The sequence below is a fragment of the Bemisia tabaci genome, chromosome 3, assembly GCF_918797505.1.
Source record: "Bemisia tabaci chromosome 3, PGI_BMITA_v3".
Lineage (NCBI taxonomy): Eukaryota > Metazoa > Arthropoda > Insecta > Hemiptera > Aleyrodidae > Bemisia > Bemisia tabaci.
The window spans coordinates 39,441,153-39,462,226 of record NC_092795.1 but is presented as its reverse complement, the minus strand read 5'-3'; the positions used below and the strand labels follow the sequence as shown (position 1 = coordinate 39,462,226).

Genomic DNA, 21,074 nt, shown 5'->3' with positions numbered 1-21,074 from the left:
ATACAGGAAAGGCACGATAAGTTGGACCACATTTTGCAAAAAGGAACCACTATTTCTGAATTATTTTAGAAACAGCATATGTGTCATGGGTTTTCCTATTCAGGAAGGTGCTTTTATGGAAGAGCTAGAGATTGTGGTCCCTTGTTGCAAAATGTAATCCAGTTAATCGGACCACTGACGATAGACCGAATGCTAATCAAGGCAATGGTGAAACGCAAACAACAATATGTTCCTATTTTAGTGTTTCACCAATTTTGTGCAACTATCAATCATACTAATGTGTACGCAACATGTTCAGGGAATCTATTCAAATGAGCAGAAAAAATTTAAAATATCTCCTTTACTACAAAATGAGTGAGAAATTTGCAATGTTGTACACCAGGCGGGTGTTGGATTTTCTAGTTAATCTACCACCATGACAGCTGCATGAGCCCGATCTCTTAAAATTTTTAAATTACAACCCAGGGAGCAGCTCTTTGAGGGCGCGAGGCAACTTCGGGAGGGTTGGACCGTGTAGCGGCCAGCGGGCTGACTATTGAAATTGATAGACAAAGCGATGGACAAAGAAGACATAGGGAGCATGGACCGACTCCATCGGTTGAAATTGGTGGTTCTTATAGACTAAGGGGACAAATGATGGACTAACTGTCGGGCCTCTCATGGCTTGCCGTTAGGTAGTCTATTACATGCCTCCTTTATCCATTGCAACCACCAGGCTCCTCCAACAAGATCCCTCCGTATCCCTTTTGTCTTCTTCGTCCATGGCTTTGTCTATCAATTTCAACAATCAGCCCGCAGGAGTGTATCCCTTAGTTAAAACGTACTTATAGCTGCTAGTCAATTGGTCTATTCCGCGAGGAGTCAATGATCTAAAGACCGAAACCGGACGTCACAGCTATTCGCGGGTGTGGCGCAAGTTTGGTCAAGACTATTCTTCGAAAAGGTGACCCGGAAAGCGGCGGAGTTGATTTCAAGTTTTACGGCTCCACTCAAGGCCCATCGCATTGCATTGTCTAAGCGCCGGGACAGGCGGCGACTTTTAATTGCTGAATCCTAGTCGTTGTGTTTGGACCGTCCGACGGATCCAGCTCAATCATCGGTGTACCGGGTGCGCGTCACGCGGGGTCTCCAGTTCGAATCCAACCGACAATCAAAGTGTTTTGAGTACCTTGACGTGTTTCAAAGTGAGGACTACCCTTTTAAATCGTTTATTAGTGGTGTTGGCGAGGACGGGGAAAGGTTGGTTTTTCGGGACAGGATTTTCTAAGTTCTACAAATTATTAAATATTTGCAATTTTGCCAATTTTTTATTTATACACATATACTGCCGTGCTAAGGATAAACGCCGTATGCACCTTCAGGCGTTGCCAAATTTCCTTTGACAAATCACTCATTTTCATAAAATTTGTTTCATATTTTTCTTCCAATGACCCGGGTAATTTTGTTTGCGATTTGATCTAAGAAGTCTGAAAATTTCAAGGAAAAATATTGATAATTCTCCTCAAAAATAAACAGTTTATCGGAGAAAATTTGGCAACTCTCGAATGTTCATACGGCGTTCTTCCTTAGCAAGGCAGTATAGGAATGACTTAAATGAGTCAATGTAGATAGGCTACCACCTAAAGTAAACAAGATCCGGTTCGGCTTGAAAAACCGTGTTGAAAATTCTTCAGCGACGTGAGAATTTTCCAAAAGAATATGCGGCTGTCAAGACCCTTAGCCGTATGCACAGGGTATATTATCTTACTAGTTGTGCCCGTTCAATGTGCCGTGTTCCGGGATTCATCCGCTCAAAGACAACCCCGCACTTCAAGATTGAGGACTTCGACAACGACCACTACCGAGAGTGAACCACTCGTGGAACCAGTGACGTCATCGGTGCTTGAGGAGTTGCATCCTACGGATGAGCAGGCGTCCTCAACAAGTGCAGAGCCTGAGACGACCCCTCTCAGCAATCCACTACCCTTGACTGTGGATCCCGCGGAACCCAGTCCGGATTTTGTGAGCATAGAGGAACAGAAAGAGGAGACACCCAAGAGGAAATCATGGGTTCAGCGTGTTGCCTATGTCGTCAAGTCACCAGGGGTGGCTGCTCGCTCGGGAGCTCGAGCTGTTGTCGACGAGGGTGCGTCTTCAGACACGCAGGATGATTTCGAGAACTTGAGCTGGGTCTCGCAGGTGATAACCAAGTCCATGTGGAAGTACACTCCGCGGTCGGAAAGCAATAGTGCTTGCACGCATCAGGGCGAGCTGTATCGGCGGCACTTCCGTAACTTGACTCAATGGGCTGTCAAAAGTGAGTATAATTTTTTTTGTTCATTTTAGTTTTTTGTTCGATGCTCACCGCTCGACTATCTGAGGGAGAATTTTAAATAGAAAATTAGGATTATTTTGTGGTAATCGAAAGAAAATGCCGTCTTTCAAATAACTAAAAAATCGGGTAAAATATATTGGAATATCACGAAGAATTTCCCAGGCGACTACAAGAATGTCCTGTTAATAATGTCTTCATCGGAATTACATTTGAGGCATGCAGTCGGAATGTCCAGGGTGGCATGAAACGTAAGGAAGAAATAAAAGATTGGAAATTTCATTGAAATATTTAATGTTTCACGAGGCTGTGAAATATTTCATATTTTTCTGGGGCTAGAGTATGCAGTCCGCACTCAAAGACACAAAACTAGAAGAAAGTCACACTTTTTACAAATCGCGAAACATGAAAAGAAACCGGTATTTTTCAATATCTTTCAAAAATTTCTAAAATTTCATGAAATATTTTACGTAAATTTCAAGATTTTTATTTTCATGAAATTTTGCCACCCTGGGAATATCCATTGTTTCATTGGGATTTTGGTTGCCGTGACAAGATTCCCATCGGCACAACTGCAGGAAATCCAATTGTCTTGACTCGGAATTAGAAAAGAAAATTATAAAAAAGAAAATTTTCTTCCGCGATGAACATGCAGAGTGAGATAGCTGCTTCTGCGCAGTAGTTGCAGGGATAAGAAAGATAGATTTACGTCTCCGTATACACCCGTGGCTGAATAAATCTCTGCGAAAAATTTATGCGGGAAATAGTGCTGTATATTTTGATCAGCAATCGTCTCGGTTTCACCCTAAATCCAACCTTCAGGAATACGAGGCAATTAAAATGAAATCCATTCGTAATTTGAACACCGTAACTTCCAATGCACGTGTTCTCTTATTGTTACGCAATGTCAAATTGTCAGTGTCTTATCCTCGCTTCAGCAGTCATTTTTGAGTTTCCCCGCTCTTTCAATGAATCACGCTTTTTTGTAATGTTGTATAATTTAAGACTTCAGTTATAGGTCCTGCTACCCGCCTGATTTTCCTGCCTATATTAGTAATGACTTAAAGTGCTGTCCACACGGAGAAAAACACTTCGTGCGTGGGACCCGAAGTTGAGGTCATATGGATCTCTGAAGTTTTCGGATCACGTATCTAAAAACTTGAAGTCCAGCTGCCGAAGTTCGGGTCAGACATCTGAAGTACTCCGGTACATACTGAAGTGCCTCGATGTCTGACCCAAACTTCGGCAGCTCGACCTTAAGTTTTCAGATGCGTGATCAGAAAACTTCAGAGATCCATATAACCTCAACTTCGGGTCCTATGCATAAAGTTTTTTTCTCCGTGCACGCTGAAAAAGTATTACTCGTCTCGCATCTTTTATGCCACAATTTTGGATGCAATCTAGGGCACACTCTTAAATCTATTTGTTTTTGCGTTAAAACGCTCCCAGATTTGTAGCGATTAGTTTGAGTGTGTGAACAGCTTCTTAGTATGTTGAGTATTTGCTGCAAATTGTTTGTGCGTGCATACGGGTGTGTGTGTGGGGGGAGGGGAAGGATCGATGGGAGGCTATGTTTTCCTTTATTCAAGGTCTAAAGGTTGAAACCAATCACGAATTCATCAAAAAGGAATGAAGCATGAACTTAACTCTATCCGTACAATGGCGCTTTTAAGGCAATAAACTGCAGATATATCTCATTGAATTATAATGATTTTTTTTTCTTCTTTATTATTTTGTAAATGGACCGAAGTTTTTCGTTCCTTTTTAATTGACGTTGTCCAGATTTTACCGTAAATTGTTCAAAATACACTTTATGAAATCAATTACGAAACGTTCCGAGAGGCGATTTTTAACGCAGTTATCACCTCATTACATGACTCATTCTGAATTTTTTTCCTAATTATTATACATTCAACCTGAGGAAAATTGGTGTTTACCCAGTGCTAAGAATGACATTGATAGAAAAACGAAAATGCGTGCTATTGTGCATTTTGACCATATTTTGTGGAAAAAACTGCTACTTCTGGCTCAGTTTAGAAACAACGTATGTGCCACAAGTTTTTCGATGTAGATAGATGCTTTTATGAATGAGTCAGAAATAGTTGTTCTTTATTACCAAATGTAGTCCATTTGTACTGTGCCGGATGGTTTAATATTATTCAAATAACTCGTAGGTACCACACTATAAGTCTTGTCTCGAACTGTTTAAACAAATTTTCCTTTTCATTATATTTTTCCTTATACCCATTCCGCATTTTTTTTTATATAAGAGTTCTAAAATCCGGTTTTTGTGCTCTACCGCGCTGTCCGAGAAAAAAAATTGAGGTATCGGTCGGGAAGCAAGTGATTCATCATAGCATCTGGTCTCGTTTAAAGAAACCCTCTTTTTTGGAGGTGTTAATTAATATGCATTAAAATGGCACATTCTACACAGGATACGTTTTCCTCCACGAGGAAAGCATTCCTTTTCCAAAAGGAGTTCAATGAGGATCCTCGTGGCTATATCACCATATCGACGATAAAACTACACGAAAAAAAAAACGGTTTATTGCTCACGTCTGAAGAGGTAGGTCAAATGGCCTAGTTTTCGGTACCAGTCCTGCCCAGTGCCCAGACTTGTGTCTATTCAAGCATGGTTGAGGCTGGTGCCTAACAGCCTACTTAAAACCTGAACGATGCGATTTTCGGACCTAGCCTAAGAGTCGTTTTTTCCGTGCACGAAAACATAGATTTTAAGCACGGTGTTTCAAAATTCCCGTTCTTCCTTCATAAAAAAAAAAAAAAAAAAAAAATTGAAAATTCATGCAAGAAAATTTTTCGAGGATACCTTGAAGGGTGAAACGATTAACAGAAGAAGAAAAAATGGGCAAAATTTTGTCAAACAACGATGATCAATTGGATTGCATTTTGCAAAAATAAACCAGGAGCATTCCAAGCTTGCTATGATTGTGCAACTTTTGTGGTTGCAACATAATTACTGAAATCAGGAAAAAAATTAAATTTACAACTGTAACTTTCATCTTGAATTTATAGTTTATTGCGAAAGAAGATAAAAATTTGTTTAGAAAATCAGTTTTTATTTGCGAGGTTAACAAATTTGCACGATCTTAGCGACATTGGAATGATCTCGGTTCCTTTTTGCAAAACGCAATCTAGGTATCTGTCAATAAAAGAAGGTACGATCACAAAAATCCTCATAAACTGCGATTCATGGTTGGGTGATTTCATCATCGAATCTGAACCGAATAACTGCGACAGCGTGTGTTCCGTTTCCTGTGTTTCAAAGTTTCCGTTTCCTTTTTATGTCATCAAAGGAGAATGAACCAAACGACATCGATTGAACGCCTCACAGAATATTTTTCACGCACGGAGGAAAAATCAAGGTAGTTTTTAAAAGATGACGTTGAGTATTTTTCCGTTTAAAAAATGAATCATGACCGGAAGTCTTCAGTGTTGCAAGCTGAGGTACGTGTTTTTGCATTTTCACCGTCGATACACTGCTAGAAAATAACCCCATTGTTGATGAGAAGCTCCTTAAAGCTGGACCAATCCCATTGTTTGTATTTCTTTGCAAGCTCATAAAAAAGGTACTTTTTTCTAATAATGGGCTTCTTTTCTGACTTCAGTGTTCGATTCAGCGGACATAGCACCAAATGGAGTTTTGGAGACTGATCATCTGAACTCGGGGCATTTTGATGAATGTCTGACCATCGACGTAAAATCTTTGGATCTCAAAGGCCAGTACTGCTTGGTTAAAGCTGAGTACAGCCCCTACAAAGAGCTCAGCCCGGAATTCTGGGCACCTGACAAAGAAACTAATTACAATCAGCCGGATCCCATGAAAACAGTTTGGCTTGATGCTAAGGTATGATATACGCACTGTAGATATATGTACTGTATTAAAATTTTTGTCCGACTCAAGTCCTTAAGAGGACCAGCGGATATATCTCTTGGAGAGTGACAGAGGGTTAAAATAAAGGAATCGGTTTCTGTTAGAAAGGCATAAGTCCAAAAATTCATGGGCCATGCGTGATCAATGAAAGCCAGGGCTCATGAGTTTTTGGGCTTACTCCCGTCTCACAGAAACCGGTTCAAATATGGATGATTAACATCACGCATCGTGGGCATGAATGTTGAATTATTGAATTTCGGATGACACTATATGGAATCAATCCCGCGTTCAATCACCTTTGGCAATCATTAGCATGAATAATTTCGATTGCATTCTTTGGCCGATTTGTGATCGTTTTTAATCAGCAATTTATCAGCTAAAATATATTATGATGGGCTAAAACAAAATACAGGATACACGACGGTTGAATATGTCGCCGATTTTATGCAAACGTACACAATTCACAACGATCAAATTTAGTAATTAACAAATTTGCATTCATCAGATGATTCCTCTGCGTAATTTCCTCTTACTCATGCAGTAACCTCCCAATTTGCTCCAACAATACAAGATCGGGAACTTCAAATGCATAACAATGCTTGATTTAATCAAGCAACGTTCAATGAATCAACATTTTGATGAATCATTAGAATTCATCACGAGGTTTATTTTTGTTGACGAAGTTACTTCTCGCAATGTAGCAATGATTTTTTCTTCTAAAATTAGTATATTCTGATCTGTAGCTCGAACGACCATTGTCCTTCTTTCCCCAGATAATTAGAACCAATGGTTTTCATGCAAACCACTATCGAAAGAATACAAAAAGAGGGTAGCTTAAAAGTAAAGAGGCTAGTAGAGATGAGGTATTGATCAAAATTTTTTTCGTAACTTCTTCCTTTTAAAACGCATCCAAGCGCAATGTAAGTTTTTGAGATCAAATGCAGCTATGTTTATATCCATGCGTTAAGCTCTCCTATCAAAATGATTAACTCAAAAAACTGTATACCCCTCCAGGTTTTAATTTTTAGAGGGTATATGGTTGGAACTGGATACAGGCTATTGACAAGGAATAAGCAAGCTTTAATTTGTCCTAAAATGAAACCCCATCTCTTCATTCTCAAGGACCTTAGGGTACGAGACATTTCTCTGTAACAATGCTTTCTTCACAATCAAATGTTGTTAGTTGAATAAAAAATCATCCGAAATAAATTTTTCCCCCAAGAGATTTGGATTATGCATGTTGCGTAAGCTTGGAAGTAACGCAATTCAGTTTCCTCCCCACGAATCGTATCCAAATTCTTCAACATTTTCCTCTTCTCTTGCAAAAAAGACTTGCAAAGGCCCTCCTCAAGGAAAATGAAAAAATAGAGCGCAGTACTTTGATCAGTTGGTGACTTCAGCGAGCTATTTCGGAAAGAATTAAGAATATAACGAGGCGTTTTTTAGTCTGTTCCGGAGAGCGCATGGTCAATTTTTAATTTTTTCCTCTTCCCAGGCTAACCCCTACCAATATAAATATAAAATACAGACTTCTTTCCCTTTGATCTCTTGAGCCGAGAAAACATCATGGTAAAAAAAACCGACTTATCGGGCACATTTAAAGACCTTTAATTGGACTGAGCTAAGCAGAAAGGAACCAACCCGCATTTTGGAAAAAATTGAGTTATGAGTGGTTTTGAACTCAACCACTGCTCTACTATCTATCGCCAAAATTCAAAGTTTTTATTGGAGCAAATTTTGCAGAAATTGAACTTGAGGTTTATCTTTTACATCGAGTCTTATGCAGGAGCTAAACTTAAACCTCTTTTTCTCGGTTCGATCCCGATGTGGCTTGGTTCCTTTCTGTTTAACTCCGTCCAATTTGCACCTAGATAAATTTAAGTCAACTTCCTTAAAAAAATACACAGATTTGTACCTTTTGTCGTCACATTAAAAACTGAAGTTGACTTCGTAACGATCTTAATTGAGAAATTCGAGTCATAATTCATTACAGGAGCGATTAAAAAACAACGGTGCCGAAAACGTGAAGTGACACAACCAGGCGCGAACCGCTCAAGGTCGTGTGTGTGACTGACCTGTTCTCTCGTCACTCGAGAGAACCTGAGCATCGGGTGTTATGATCGATCTGTTTGTCGACCCACCGAATAAAGTGCGAGTGGACCATGAAATTCGGGTTGGTGGCGTTACTGATTCGCAAGGATGACAAATAAATGAGTTCTAAGACTTGTCGAAGCCTTCGATTGACGCTTTTGATGGTTTCCACTTTCCAGCCTCACACGGACCCGGCGCGGAAGAACAGGAGCGAGTTTGAGTTCGCGGTCTGTCTACCGAAGTCATGTTCAGCCCGAGATTTGCAGGTGTCGCTCCAAGAGACGGTCAACCGAGTGGCCGCTGCTCACAAGCTCAACTTTAAGCTTACTGTCAGATCTCAAGACTGTGCTATAAAGGATCCTGAAATCCGCGATCCGCTTGGATTCACCCTCACTGTGTAATGGCATTTACATTTACTTATTGACGAATATTTAGGATCTTAAAAGTTAGGAGGACCAACTGCGTGCTGAGGAAAAATGCCGTATGAGCCTTCAGGTGTTGCCAAATTTCCCTTGACAAATCAATAATTTTTAAGAAAATTAGTGAATATTTTTCTTCCAAATTCTCAGGTAATTTTGCTCGTATTTGGACCCAAAAGAGCTGAAAATTTCAAGGAAAAATATTGATAATTTTCCTTAAAAATAAACATTTTATCGGAGGAGATTTGGCAACTCTCGAATGTTCACACGGCGTTCTTCCTTAGCACGGCAGCGTGCACCAGAGGGATTCAAACATCCACTTTCACTTTCCGATTAAATTTTTAGCAGAAAACGGAACCATTCCGCCTGGAGGTACTTTTTCACCTGTTTCTTCACAGCTAGAAATTCTATTATGTAAACTCTAACATACAGCTGAGAGTATTCAAATGAAAAATATCGTAATGAATTCGTCAAATAAAACTGTCAACTTTGGCGTTTGGATATTTTCAGCTTTGAATAGGATTTTTTGCGAATAAACTGCTGAAACGTACTTCATGTAATGTATGCATTTTCTGCCAGAAATTTTAATCAAACCAATATTATAGCAAAACATGTTCAATATCACGATGATTGCTTACTCGTAAATTTGCTCACAAATGTACCCTAAGAATTCCGTCCTTCGTGCAAAAAAACTGAAAATAACAGTACCACAATTAAATAGTAAAACAAACATCATCAACCGGTTAATCTAAAGAAATATTAAACGTGAATTATCTTAAAAATGTAAATACATCCATTTTTCTGAGAATTTGATGAGGCTAATGTACCAGGTAGGAGCTACCAAAAACGAGAGTTGGTTTTCGTCATTGCGTAATTTTTCTTGGAATTTGAAAACTGTAATATTCATAGCAAATATATACTAATTTTTTACTTTCACCTTTAGATTGATAGGTCTGAGCGCTGGAGGTCTTGTTTTCATTGGCACATTTTTGGATATTCTGGTTTTTCAAAAAAACAAGTCAAAAAGTTTACTGCGTAAGTAAATTAATCAATTGAAAATTATTATAAAAAGAATTATAATCTACCTATCTGATTAAAAGTGATTGTGCGATTAGTATACATCTCTTCACAGCTATGAATAAGCAAGTGCAATTTATGGCAGTCCCTTGAAATTCTCCCTCGAAAATTTAATCAAATATGTTTCAAAACTCAGAACGCTCTTTTTCGGCATGCCAGACGTTTCCAAGGTGCAAAATGGACTAATTTTCTTCAATGGCGGTCCAAACAAAGAGCGTGGTTACAGCATCCGTGAAATATATTCAGTAACGAAAAAACCTCATTCAGGGCACGGTGGTATTTCCCCAGGCTCGATCTTTTTGGCTGTTAATATTCGTACTCCTACACTTTGCACTGTCATTAACCCCTCTTTATACCAAATTTGCAATATATTACAGAGTCATCGTCACTCACTTCACTTACTAATTCAAACATTTTTAACTCGTATTCCATTCAAACACTAAATTAATGCAATCGATTTATTTTTGGCAATGTATCCTCGACAAAGCACAACAAGGGAATCACTGCTTCTCTGCCGTGCTAAGGAAGAACGCCGCATGAGCTTCCAGACGTTGCCATATTTCCTGCAATAAAAAAATAATTTGTTGGGAAAATGTCAACATTTTTTCAGATTTTTCGGATAATTTCTTCCGCAATTTAATTTAAAGTATCAGAAAATTTCAAAGAGAAAATAAGCATAACTTCCCTCAAAAATCCGTGTTCTATCCGAAGAAATTTGGCAACTCTCGAATGTTCATACGGCGTTTTTCCTTAGTACGGCAGCCTTTCACATCGTTGAATGAGCCACCTCTTTGATTCAAAGCATAATTATCGCAATTACGTATTGAAGCCGTGTAATTTTTGCAGGGACTTGTCTCAAGCCGTTCTCTGTAGCGAGGAATTTGGAGAGACTCCAGAAACCCAGCGAGGATGCAGAGTTCACACCTGTAAACTTTTTTAAGCTTGTCATCTTGGTGCAGATTATCAATGGACATCGAATCATGTTCACCTTCGGTAATAGGATTTACAACCCATCTTGGATCGAGAGGGTAAGACTCAAAATATACACATCATATTGAAATGAATTTGGCAGCTTCCGTCAGAGGTGCTGTACCGCAAGCTCAGACACTATGCCGGTTCAAGTATTTTTGAAAAATTCTATGGTAAAATCGCTCATTTGAATGGATTTTTTGATGAGAAATTACAGTTTTTGAAAAACATTTGTTAGTTTTAGATGGTCTATTTGAATTGAGTATCAAGTTCGTCTTGGAGAAAAATGACCGGTTCTTTTATTCGATTAAGATTAAGGAACCCGCTCCTAACTACGCCCATGTCATATTTTAAGCACATTCTTTTGATTCCGGAGGACCACTTCCATCCACTGTGGTGATTTTCCTCTTATTTGGCCATATGACACTCAAGGGACTATTTCTCGTTTTTTTAAAATCTATTTAATTTTATTTTTTGTCTCGCTTTTTCCGTTTTTCAGCTTGCAAGGCATCCCCTCAGCGCGTACGTGAATGGAGCTAGTTCGGTCATTGTTGATTTCTTCTTTGTGATTGGTGGCTTCCTAGCTTACCTCTTCATTTATAGAACATTATTACAGAAGAAGAGGGTAAATCTGGTTATGGTCTTCTTTTACCGATGGCTGAGGTAAATTTTATGCCATAATATGTACTACTGTGCTCAAATTGTGAACCGTCTGGCTTAAATATAAGCGAGGGTTATGAAGTTCAGAGGAAAAGCATACCTCTGACCGTGATGTACACATTTGTGCAAACCATTCACCATGTACACAAGAACTTATCGAACAACGAGGAGCTTTAAGTTGCTTGTCAGGCTCTTGTAAATGAAATTTCATGGAAACCAGCCTTCATCAGGGCAGGATTTACCTACTTGCCTCCCATGGGCCGCCTGTATTTTGCCGCCCCCTTCTCATTCGTTTTGAAACATCAATAAAAACCGTTCCAAAGTTCTGTAAACCTATCTCTGTGTGGACGAGGCCTTCCATTCATAAGAAATGAACGAATAAATTATGAAAGAACAAACTTAAATGTAGTTTAATGATTTTAACTTCCACCGCCGCGCCACGCAGACTACACTGAGTTTGGCGCAATGCGTGAAGTATTCCGAAAGTCTTGTAGGCGCTAAGCGTTTTACGCTGACCGCACTGTGTTTGACGCAATGCGTGAAGTATTCATGCATTCTTGTAGGCGCTATCCGTTTCACGCTGACTGCAGTGACCGCACTGTGTTTGATGCAGTGCGTGAAGTATTCGTGCAGTCTTGTAGGGGCTAATATGTTTTACATGCCGACCGCCGCGCCAAGGGCTTCTCCTTTTCAACGCAAGTCCTCGTCATCATTCCTCTCTAAGTCCAGGCCAAATTGCGTTTTTGCTTTCTCTCTTAACTCGACTAATTAAAGGAACTGTCTCTTGTATCACTGAAACACGACAAAATTAGAAATTACTATACTCTCAGGAAATGAGAGATTTTGTTGCTTTTTCTCGTTTGTAATTTTGTTTTTATAAATCCGATTTTTTTTTATACCTACACTTTAAAAAATTGCAAATTTTTGCCGCCCCTTAGATTTGCCGCCATGGGCCGCGGCCCATTTGGCCACCCCCTTAATCCGGCCCTGGCCTTCATGCTCATGAAATCCGGGGGGGGGGGGGGGGGATGATTAATGAAAATGCACACAAAAGCTGAATTTAAACGGGCGAAAAACTCAAATATTTTCCATTGCATGATCAGGGAAGGATATGATCATTGTTGCATTCAACGAATGTAGTTCTTCAGATTTTGTATGCATGGTGTTGAAAGTTATGGTTTACGATGCAAGAATTGTGCGCGACCAATGGCCGATCGTTCGAGGCACTAATACCTCTTTACCACCCCTTACTCTCTGAAAATATCTGTTTCACTGATTGGAGAGGAACAGTCGCGGCGCTTATGTGAATTTATGATATGAAGAAATGTCCTTAAATGACACCACGGTCCTATGGGAAGGGGATTGAGGAATACCTGACATAGACCTGATGACGAGAGGAGGGGAATCAGCCGAACCTGACATCACGCTCAAATGCGGGTGCGAAGTGCCCATATATTTAAGAAAAATTCCGATCGAATGCGGAATGCAGAGCGCCGTAGCGTAATTTTTTCCTCTTTTTTTTTGGGGGGGGGGGGGGATTCAATGATGCCTGACGTGTACCTAACAAAGGGCAGAAGAGCACGAAATAAAAAAGAGAGCCTATCGTAATTCATGAACGGCCCCTAGTGGCACAAATAGCGCAGCTTATTGATCATAGCTGTGAGATCCAGAGTAGTCTGAGCGCCTTCATTTTTTAAAACGCAACACGGACATCCATAGAGCACGAATAGTTGTATCCAAAGATTAAATGCAAGTCGATTACAACGCCCATCACTTCACGGCCTTTGGCAACCAGGATATTGAACTGGAATCCACTTAAAGCTATGAATTATTGTACTATGTCAGAAACACATTTATATACTCATTTACATTAGCAACCGAGACAGCGTAAGATTCAAAGAATTGTGTTAGATATATTTTTTTCAATCTCTTGAACAGTTCAATTTTCTAGTAAGATCTAAAAAGTCACTGATCATAAGATAATGTATCATTTATTTCTTTTGTAGGATAGTGCCATTGTACGCACTTGTGATCGCATTTTACACCTTCGTCATGCCTAGTTTAGGTGAGGGTCCCGTATGGAATAGGTTTGTGGAGAGAGACGTGGCTTATTGTAGGAAAAACTGGTGGCTGAATCTCCTATTTATCAACAATTATGTCCATTCCGACCAACTGGTAAGATTATTATTTGACCATTCAAACATTCAAGCTACAAAGAGTTTATTGTATTTTATGTATTTAGGGTTAAAAACCCGTTCGATATAACTACCTACAGATCACAAGTAATCAAAACTCATAGAAGTATAATCAGTGAATTTTTTTTTTAAAAAAACCTACCCCACTTTCAGAGATAAAATATTTTTAAAATTCGAAATGCGTTTTGACATCTCTGGTGCTGTCGTCAGCAGCGATTCCATGATGACGGCCGAGGTATTGAAAGGCGCTCCAAATTTCAGAAAAGTTGTATTTGATTAAGTTAGGATTTTTTTCAAAATATTCAATGATTTTCAAGTTCTTTCATACAGATATACCATTTTCAGTGATGACGAGAGGAAATGAACATGAAAAAATCAAAGGCAAACAACAAACAAAGAAATAGACAAATATGTAAGATATACATAAATGTAATACAATTGCGGGCTTTCTAATCGGGTTATACACTGACTTGCTTCAATTTTCAGTGTATGATCCATTCCTGGTATCTGTCCGTGGATATGCAGCTGTTCATTTTGACGTCTTTTATAGCAGTCTTCATTTTTCATCACCAAAAGGCAGCTAAGCTTGTATTAGGGACTGTAGTCACTCTGTCTATTGTCCTTCCGGCCATGAACTTGTACTTTGGAAAATTTCACGCTGTAACTTTCGCTTTTCAACAGTAAGTTACACAAACCATTTTAAATTACTATTTTTGAACCCATAAACTTGCCTCATTCTTCAAATAACGTGGCAGCACAATTTTTTGAACTTTTCAAAGAATATTCTGCAACATCTTGATGAAATATTGCAATGATATTGGAGAGAAAACATGCAGATTTACAGTCAGGGACGAGAATGTCAAAGATAGCTCCTTGAAAAATAGAAGTACAAGATCATTGTAATAGGATCTTTAAAGATCTTAAATGTAGGTAAAATGTGTTACTCTCCTCAAGTTTTTGAAAGATATAGAACATATTCTCGGTTTAGCGCAAATTGAAAACTTCTATGCTTTCAAGCCATCTTTTATTGTGCATCGTAGGGAACTTGACTGTAGGATTCAGGACTACACGCTCAACTCAATTTCTGATTATTGATTTATTTCATTTTTACAGGTTTTTACAGAATATCAATGCAGACCCAAATTTCTATGATATGTACATCAGAACACACACAAGAGCAATTCCATACATTTTGGGACTAACATCTGCTCACATCTACTTAAAACTCAAAGAAAAAAAATTCAAGTTCACTAAGGTAAAATATTTATTCATTGCTCGTATTCGAGATTTGGAATATTCTGCGTGTTAAACGAGGGAAAAAGTTGAATGGGCTAAACTATACATTTTGCGCATTAGTCATTTGGCACATCACGATATTGTCTCACCATTCCAGTTTGCACCACTAATAGGCACAACCGGTGACTTTTCTCATTAAGTTCTCTCTCCACTGGGTGACATATTTTCTATGCCCCATTACATGACCCGGCGAAGCAAAGATAATTTTATATTTTATTCGGAAGGCTCCGGTTTGAGGACTAAACTATGCGTTCCGTTCAAAAATTGCGCAATTTTTTCCCAAACAGCTCATGCTAATGGTCAAACAGTTAAAGTCCATTGGGGCTGTCTCTAAATTACGTACCCTAAATCCTCACTAAATAGAAACTCCGATCCGTTCAGTAAACGTAAGTTGATATTTAGATTAGTGTTTATGGAAATGGGAGGGGGATGTCCGGGCAAACGTCACGCAATTTTTTAAGGGGGGTCTAGCATGCGTTACGGAGCGTTACAGGGGGCTAAGGGGGTGTCAAAAACCGCCAATTTAGCGTTACGTATAATTAATTATTCAAAGGCCCCATTTGGGGCTCGGGCTGTACACCGGACAGGGAGCCGGGAGCCTTGACTATGTGCATTATGACGTGAGCCCTGTTATGCATACATCTCTATGGGCCTCAGGGCTCATGTCTTAATGCACATAGTTCAGTTTGGCAGAAATACGTCCAATTTACGTTTAAAGACTATGGCACTGCAGTATATCAGTGTAAGCACTTTATATTCGCAGCTAACAAGTCTTATAAATTTTTCAAATGACAAAATGTTAAGTGTTTTGTACAAATAAATTCCTACCTGAACTGGTACATAAAATTACATCGTTGTGTTGCAGCGTCAGTTGTGGATGTGCGTTGGGCTATGTTTTGTGTTCGGCAATGCATCTGTGTTCTACAGTGCCTTGCTCTACTTGCCAGGTTGGCCCTACAATATTATTGAGCACATGATCTACAATCCTCTGCATAGGATACTATTCGCTTTTATCCCTTGTTTCATCCTCATCGCCCAAGGAACCACCGGGTTTGGTAAGTAACTTTCCAATTGTTCAAATACGATAGTTTCGGATAGCTCTAAATTGAGAATTTAAAGAAATTTCCCAGAGGGAAACAGGATCAATGGAAAATCGCAGTTTTTCGGCGTGTCTCCAAGTTGTAACGAACTCTCCGTGTTGTGAAGCTTCTGATTTTCAACAGCTTACTTTTCTGAAGAATTTTGTAGATGTAACCAAGGAGAAGGGACATATCTGTATCGATCATTTTTGAAAACAATAGGTACCCCTAGTCTTTAGCGAATAAATTCGGATTAACTTAAGTCGTATTGTATGAGGTAATTCTTTATGACAGGCCCTAGAAAACTGCGCTTTAAAGATATAGCCGGTACGGCCTTTGCCTTCGGTAGATAGAACGTTTTCATCGCCGCAATTTTGTAGATTAGTCTATCTTTTTAACCATTCTACAATCTGGAATAGAATTTAGCGAACGAGACCTATCCGCAAGATGATCAAAAACACATAGATGGTTTTGGATTTCTAGGTTTCCTTTTTCTCTCGTGTACTCCGCCGCACATCTCTGCCTCCCACCACTCCCTATATTTTGATTATACACATGCCAAAGAACATATACGTACATGTATTTATATTCTGGTTTCAGGAATAGTGAGCAGGTTCATGAGCTCTCCTTTTTTTGGTGTGATGGGAAGACTGACCTATTGTGGGTATCTAATCCATCCAATAGTTCAACTAACGATGATATACTCTAATCGGACGGCATTTTCACTAGCTCCTCTTAGAATTGTGAGTTTCTCATTATAAAAGTAATTAGAACTATGACCAATTTATATTTTCTCCTTGCATTTGATAGAATCTTCAAATATTTAGTTTTATGCAGGATTTTCATGAGCAACTTTGACAGATTTTAATGATAATTCTGAGCCAGATTTACGAGCATGTAATTTTCGTGCTAACTTGACAAAATATTGACCAACTACGGGATAATGCAAGTCTGCATGGTCAAAGAGTGTCATATTATTCACATATTGCCACAGTTTATTGCTTCGAAGTAATGAGAAAAAGTTGTCATTTACTTAATGCTGATTTTTCGTTTGAAAACTTCTCCTCTTTAGCCAATATTTTTACTTATTTCAAAACGTTTTCTATGTTGAACTGTTCAAGAGAGGTAAGTATCTTGTAACTCGTCGTGCATTCACATTCTCTGTTTAAGCGAGAAATTACTCTCTTTTTATTTATTTCATCTCTATTCAATTATCCAAATAGTATTACGTATGTTATTGGCAATTGGCAGAAGGGCGAACTACTCTGATATTTACAAAAAACATATTATATTTTCCAGTAGTACATATTTCTTTTTCATCAGTTTAAAAGGGAATAATCAATGCAGAGAGTGCACACATTTCAAAATCATGAGTTGAAAAACGCTGACTCCGCGAGTTTAAATATTAGAGTCTAACACAGAGCGGAGCCGGCGTGTTAGCAGCGCAGAACGCGCATTGGCGCCTACAAACCTAACGGGATACTTCACGTGTTGCGCAATGCGTGAAGTATCCCGTTAGGTTTGTAGGCGCCTATGCGCGTGTCACGCTGGTTGCCTGCCGCGCCGCAACGCTTTAAGCAACTATTTCGCGTCACAGGCGTTGCACAATGCACAGTATCCTACAAGTTGAAGGCGCACGAAATAACTAGTTAGAGAGGACTTTCAATTTTGACAGCATCTGTTACTGATAAATGTTTAATTTGGCATTGGAGCGTTTCCTAGGCTCCCGCCTCGGTTTTCATCTTATCATATCCGTACAGTGTACACATGAACATATATTTTATCTGCTCTTAAGGTCTGTTCTCTTTCATGCCTCGATTCATGAATGAAATGTTTTTAAGAATGAAGGTAGTATAGTAGTATGCATTTATTTTTGAGGTGGTTCCTGTCATTTAAATGAGAAGAAAAAAATGTGGACATAACATGTCCACAATTTGGACAATTTTGGACATATTCATGGTTGGACATTAAATCATGTGGACTTAATATAGACTGGACTTAATGTTTAGTGGACATTTATTTAATGGACGAAAGGTAGGTGGACATAAAGTCCTGGAAGCGCGACGGCTTGTGATTTGTCTGGGAAAAACCAAAAGTTCTACATGTAAAAATGCAATGTGTCAATAGTACGAAGTTAAAAGTTAAGGAGCACGGTCCAACTTCGGGGTGCACGACGGCAGCAGCCAGTTGCCTTGGCCCCTTGGGGGCGCCTCGCCGGTCAGCCCGGCCTTTACTTACTTACTTACTTACTTACTTACTTACTTACTTACTTACTTACATGTAAAAATGCAGACTTATCGTAGTAGTTATATTATGCAGATTCCGGCTTCTGTTCACAACATACGCCTTCATATACACACACGAAATACACGATAAAAAATGCAGCTAAACCACCGGCATTATCTGTAGTAAAAATGGCCCACAATTTAGTCATTTTAGGGATGAAATTTTTTAATTTTATCCTTTTATTATTCAATTTTTCAGGCATGGGCATCTTGTGGAGATACCCTAGCCACATTCATTTTAGCACTTGCCTTGAATCTTCTCTTTGAATCACCTATCGATCGGTTACAGAAGAAAATCTTCCAATCTTTCATTCGTGGTAAGTTGAAAAGTATTCAAAGTTTGATTTTCCAAGAGGAAAATAGCATATAAATGGAGCTTATTGTTAAACAACTAATTCCTGCTGGCAGAATTGAACATTTAATCAAAAAATTGCTTAGAGGCTCTTAACTATGCTGAGATGAAACAAACAAAATCATTGCAGCTGAATGGGATTTTGAAAGTTCAATACATTGAGTTTTACTGACGTGAGAATATACATTAAGTTTATGTTGATACTTCTAAATCAATTTATTGACGCCATATGACAGTTGTAAGTGCATAAAAAAAACCGCACTCTATTCAATGCCCGTAAATACTTTCAATCCTCTGAATAACAAGACAAATTTATAATATCAAATTTTTAAGCAGTTTATTTCACAGTGCTATACGTTGTTTTTTCAGAGTACAAAGAACCGAGAACACAGTTAGAGCCCCAGACTGAAGAAGCCGAGATGTCTGATAAACCGGAGGTCACTGAGACTGAACATTGCTGATCAACATGCTAATCCCATAACGGCGCATGTTTAGTCAACTTTATTTTTTCGCTTGAAAATCAATCGCGTCTTTAGTTTTGATGCTACTGTTGAAGTCATTTGAATTTTTCTATAGGTCAGCATAAAATACACTCACGTAGCAAAAGATAAAGAATGCATTTCACATTATCCTTAAAATTTCAATTTTTTCCATTGACTTTTGCTTGATTGAAGTTTCCTTCAATCAAAGAATACTTCTAATTAATTAAAAATCTCCACCAGACTGAAACAAGCATATAAAACAAATATCAATTTACCCATGGGTGCCAAAAAAAACTGACGTTAAAATCTCTGAAAACAAGAACCATCACTATATTTTTGTTAAGCATTGTAATTATTGTACATTGTAAAGTAATTTATTTGTTAGTCAATATAAATCAATTTTTTCACCTTAGTTTCGCTTGTTAATGCACACTAATTCTCCTTTTTTTAAAGAAAAAAAAAAAAAAAAAAAAAAAAAAAAAAAAAAATGTGAAGTTTAGTATAGTTTGAAGAGCTTATAAAACTGTTTGTAATGCGTAGTTTGATGACACACAATGGATTAAATACGTCGCCTATATTTCAAATCTATTTTACTCCTCATTTTATTGAGAATGTGTTATTTTCATCAATAACCATATTAGACTGTGTCGTTCCGGAACGGAATGGAGTTCAAATGAAGGAAAAGGAAGAAATAATGCACAAAAGTAATAGACCTGAATCTCTAAACTACACCAAAGAGTTTATTTGTCAAATTCATAGATAGAGAGATTAATCGCACAAATAGACTCATTGTCAGAATGACACCTCTTAAGTAGCCGAGAGAATAGGTATGCTAATCAACAAATTATAAAAGGAGTACAAGCCGTGCCGTTGCGGGGAGGTGTTTTATCAACAAATGGCATTTACAATATGCGGAAACTTTTCCAGATCATTATTATTTGTCCAGTTTCTCGCCTCATCCTTAAGACATTTTTCTCGGCTGTCGCATTTGATATTAAATGCACAATGGGACGAACAATTTAAATTCCATTACAAAGGCTGTCTCCCGCACACTCCGAGTGGAAACCATCAAAGGAAACTTGACTCGATCGCAGTACTTCAATATTTGGCATACGGATTCTATTTTCTATACCTTGATGGGGTTCAGATTTTGGAGATATGAACCAGTTTTTTGTAAATTACGTAATAAAGTCGTAAATGAGAAGTTAGTGCCCATTTAAGCAATGTGAATGTTCTTTTTTTTTTGTCATACTTCGTTTTAATGATCTTTCGGCCGATTGTCATAATTTTTATGGTGCTGTCAGCGGATAGTCCGTAGATGAGCCCTCTCTATTTAAATCAACTCTCAGGGATGGGGGGGGGGGGGCGCAAAGCGCCCCTACCAGGGGTTGGTCCGCGTGGCGGCCAGGGGGCGTGCCTCCTAATAAAAATACAAAACACGACAGAGGCTGATCTTGTTGTATGTCATCCATTTGTCATTTTTCACTGAATCGAATATTAATATCGTCAAATCTGGAATGCCAATCAGCCGAATGGTGATCAGAAAGAGCAAAGAGGCACCAGAACTGCGCAGGAAAACAATAACTCTAACGATAGGATTTTTCCCCATTGAAAACCGGATTTCCAATCCATAGTCTAACGGCAGTCAAGCACCCTCTTGTCTATACCTGACACACCGCACCGATCGAACGGCTAAAAATAAGAGGTCTGATCAAGCTCCCGTGGTTCAAGGCCGGAGCCTGTGGGAAATTTGGAGGCGCGGGAGACTGATCCCCTCTTCCTGAGTATTTTCTTTCGGCCCCTCCCAGACGTTGGTTTTCTTTTCTCTCCTTTTCAACCAGTTATTGGGTTTCCCTCAAAATCATTTGATCGAGTTAGATTTTGTTCGGTTACCATCTCGGCCGGGAGCGTGTGTTTTTATCTCGAAAAATTTGCGAATTACATATACATTTCACCGTGTCGTAAT

The 21,074-nt window shown here is 38.8% G+C and overlaps 1 protein-coding gene across 1 annotated transcript; it reads left to right on the top strand.

Annotated features, from left to right (window-relative positions):
• Positions 1–1,099: 1,099 nt before the first annotated feature.
• Positions 1,100–19,527, top strand: LOC109032334 (nose resistant to fluoxetine protein 6). The gene is made up of 14 exons (XM_072298340.1): positions 1,100–1,239; positions 1,608–2,296; positions 5,938–6,176; positions 8,474–8,691; positions 9,657–9,748; positions 10,637–10,818; positions 11,259–11,422; positions 13,426–13,594; positions 14,101–14,294; positions 14,728–14,869; positions 15,776–15,965; positions 16,590–16,732; positions 18,474–18,591; positions 18,996–19,527. Exons 2-14 carry the CDS (start codon positions 1,699–1,701, stop codon positions 19,085–19,087), a joined length of 2,541 nt encoding a protein of 846 aa, XP_072154441.1. The 5' UTR covers positions 1,100–1,239; positions 1,608–1,698; the 3' UTR covers positions 19,088–19,527.
• The last annotated feature ends 1,547 nt before the right edge of the window (positions 19,528–21,074 follow it).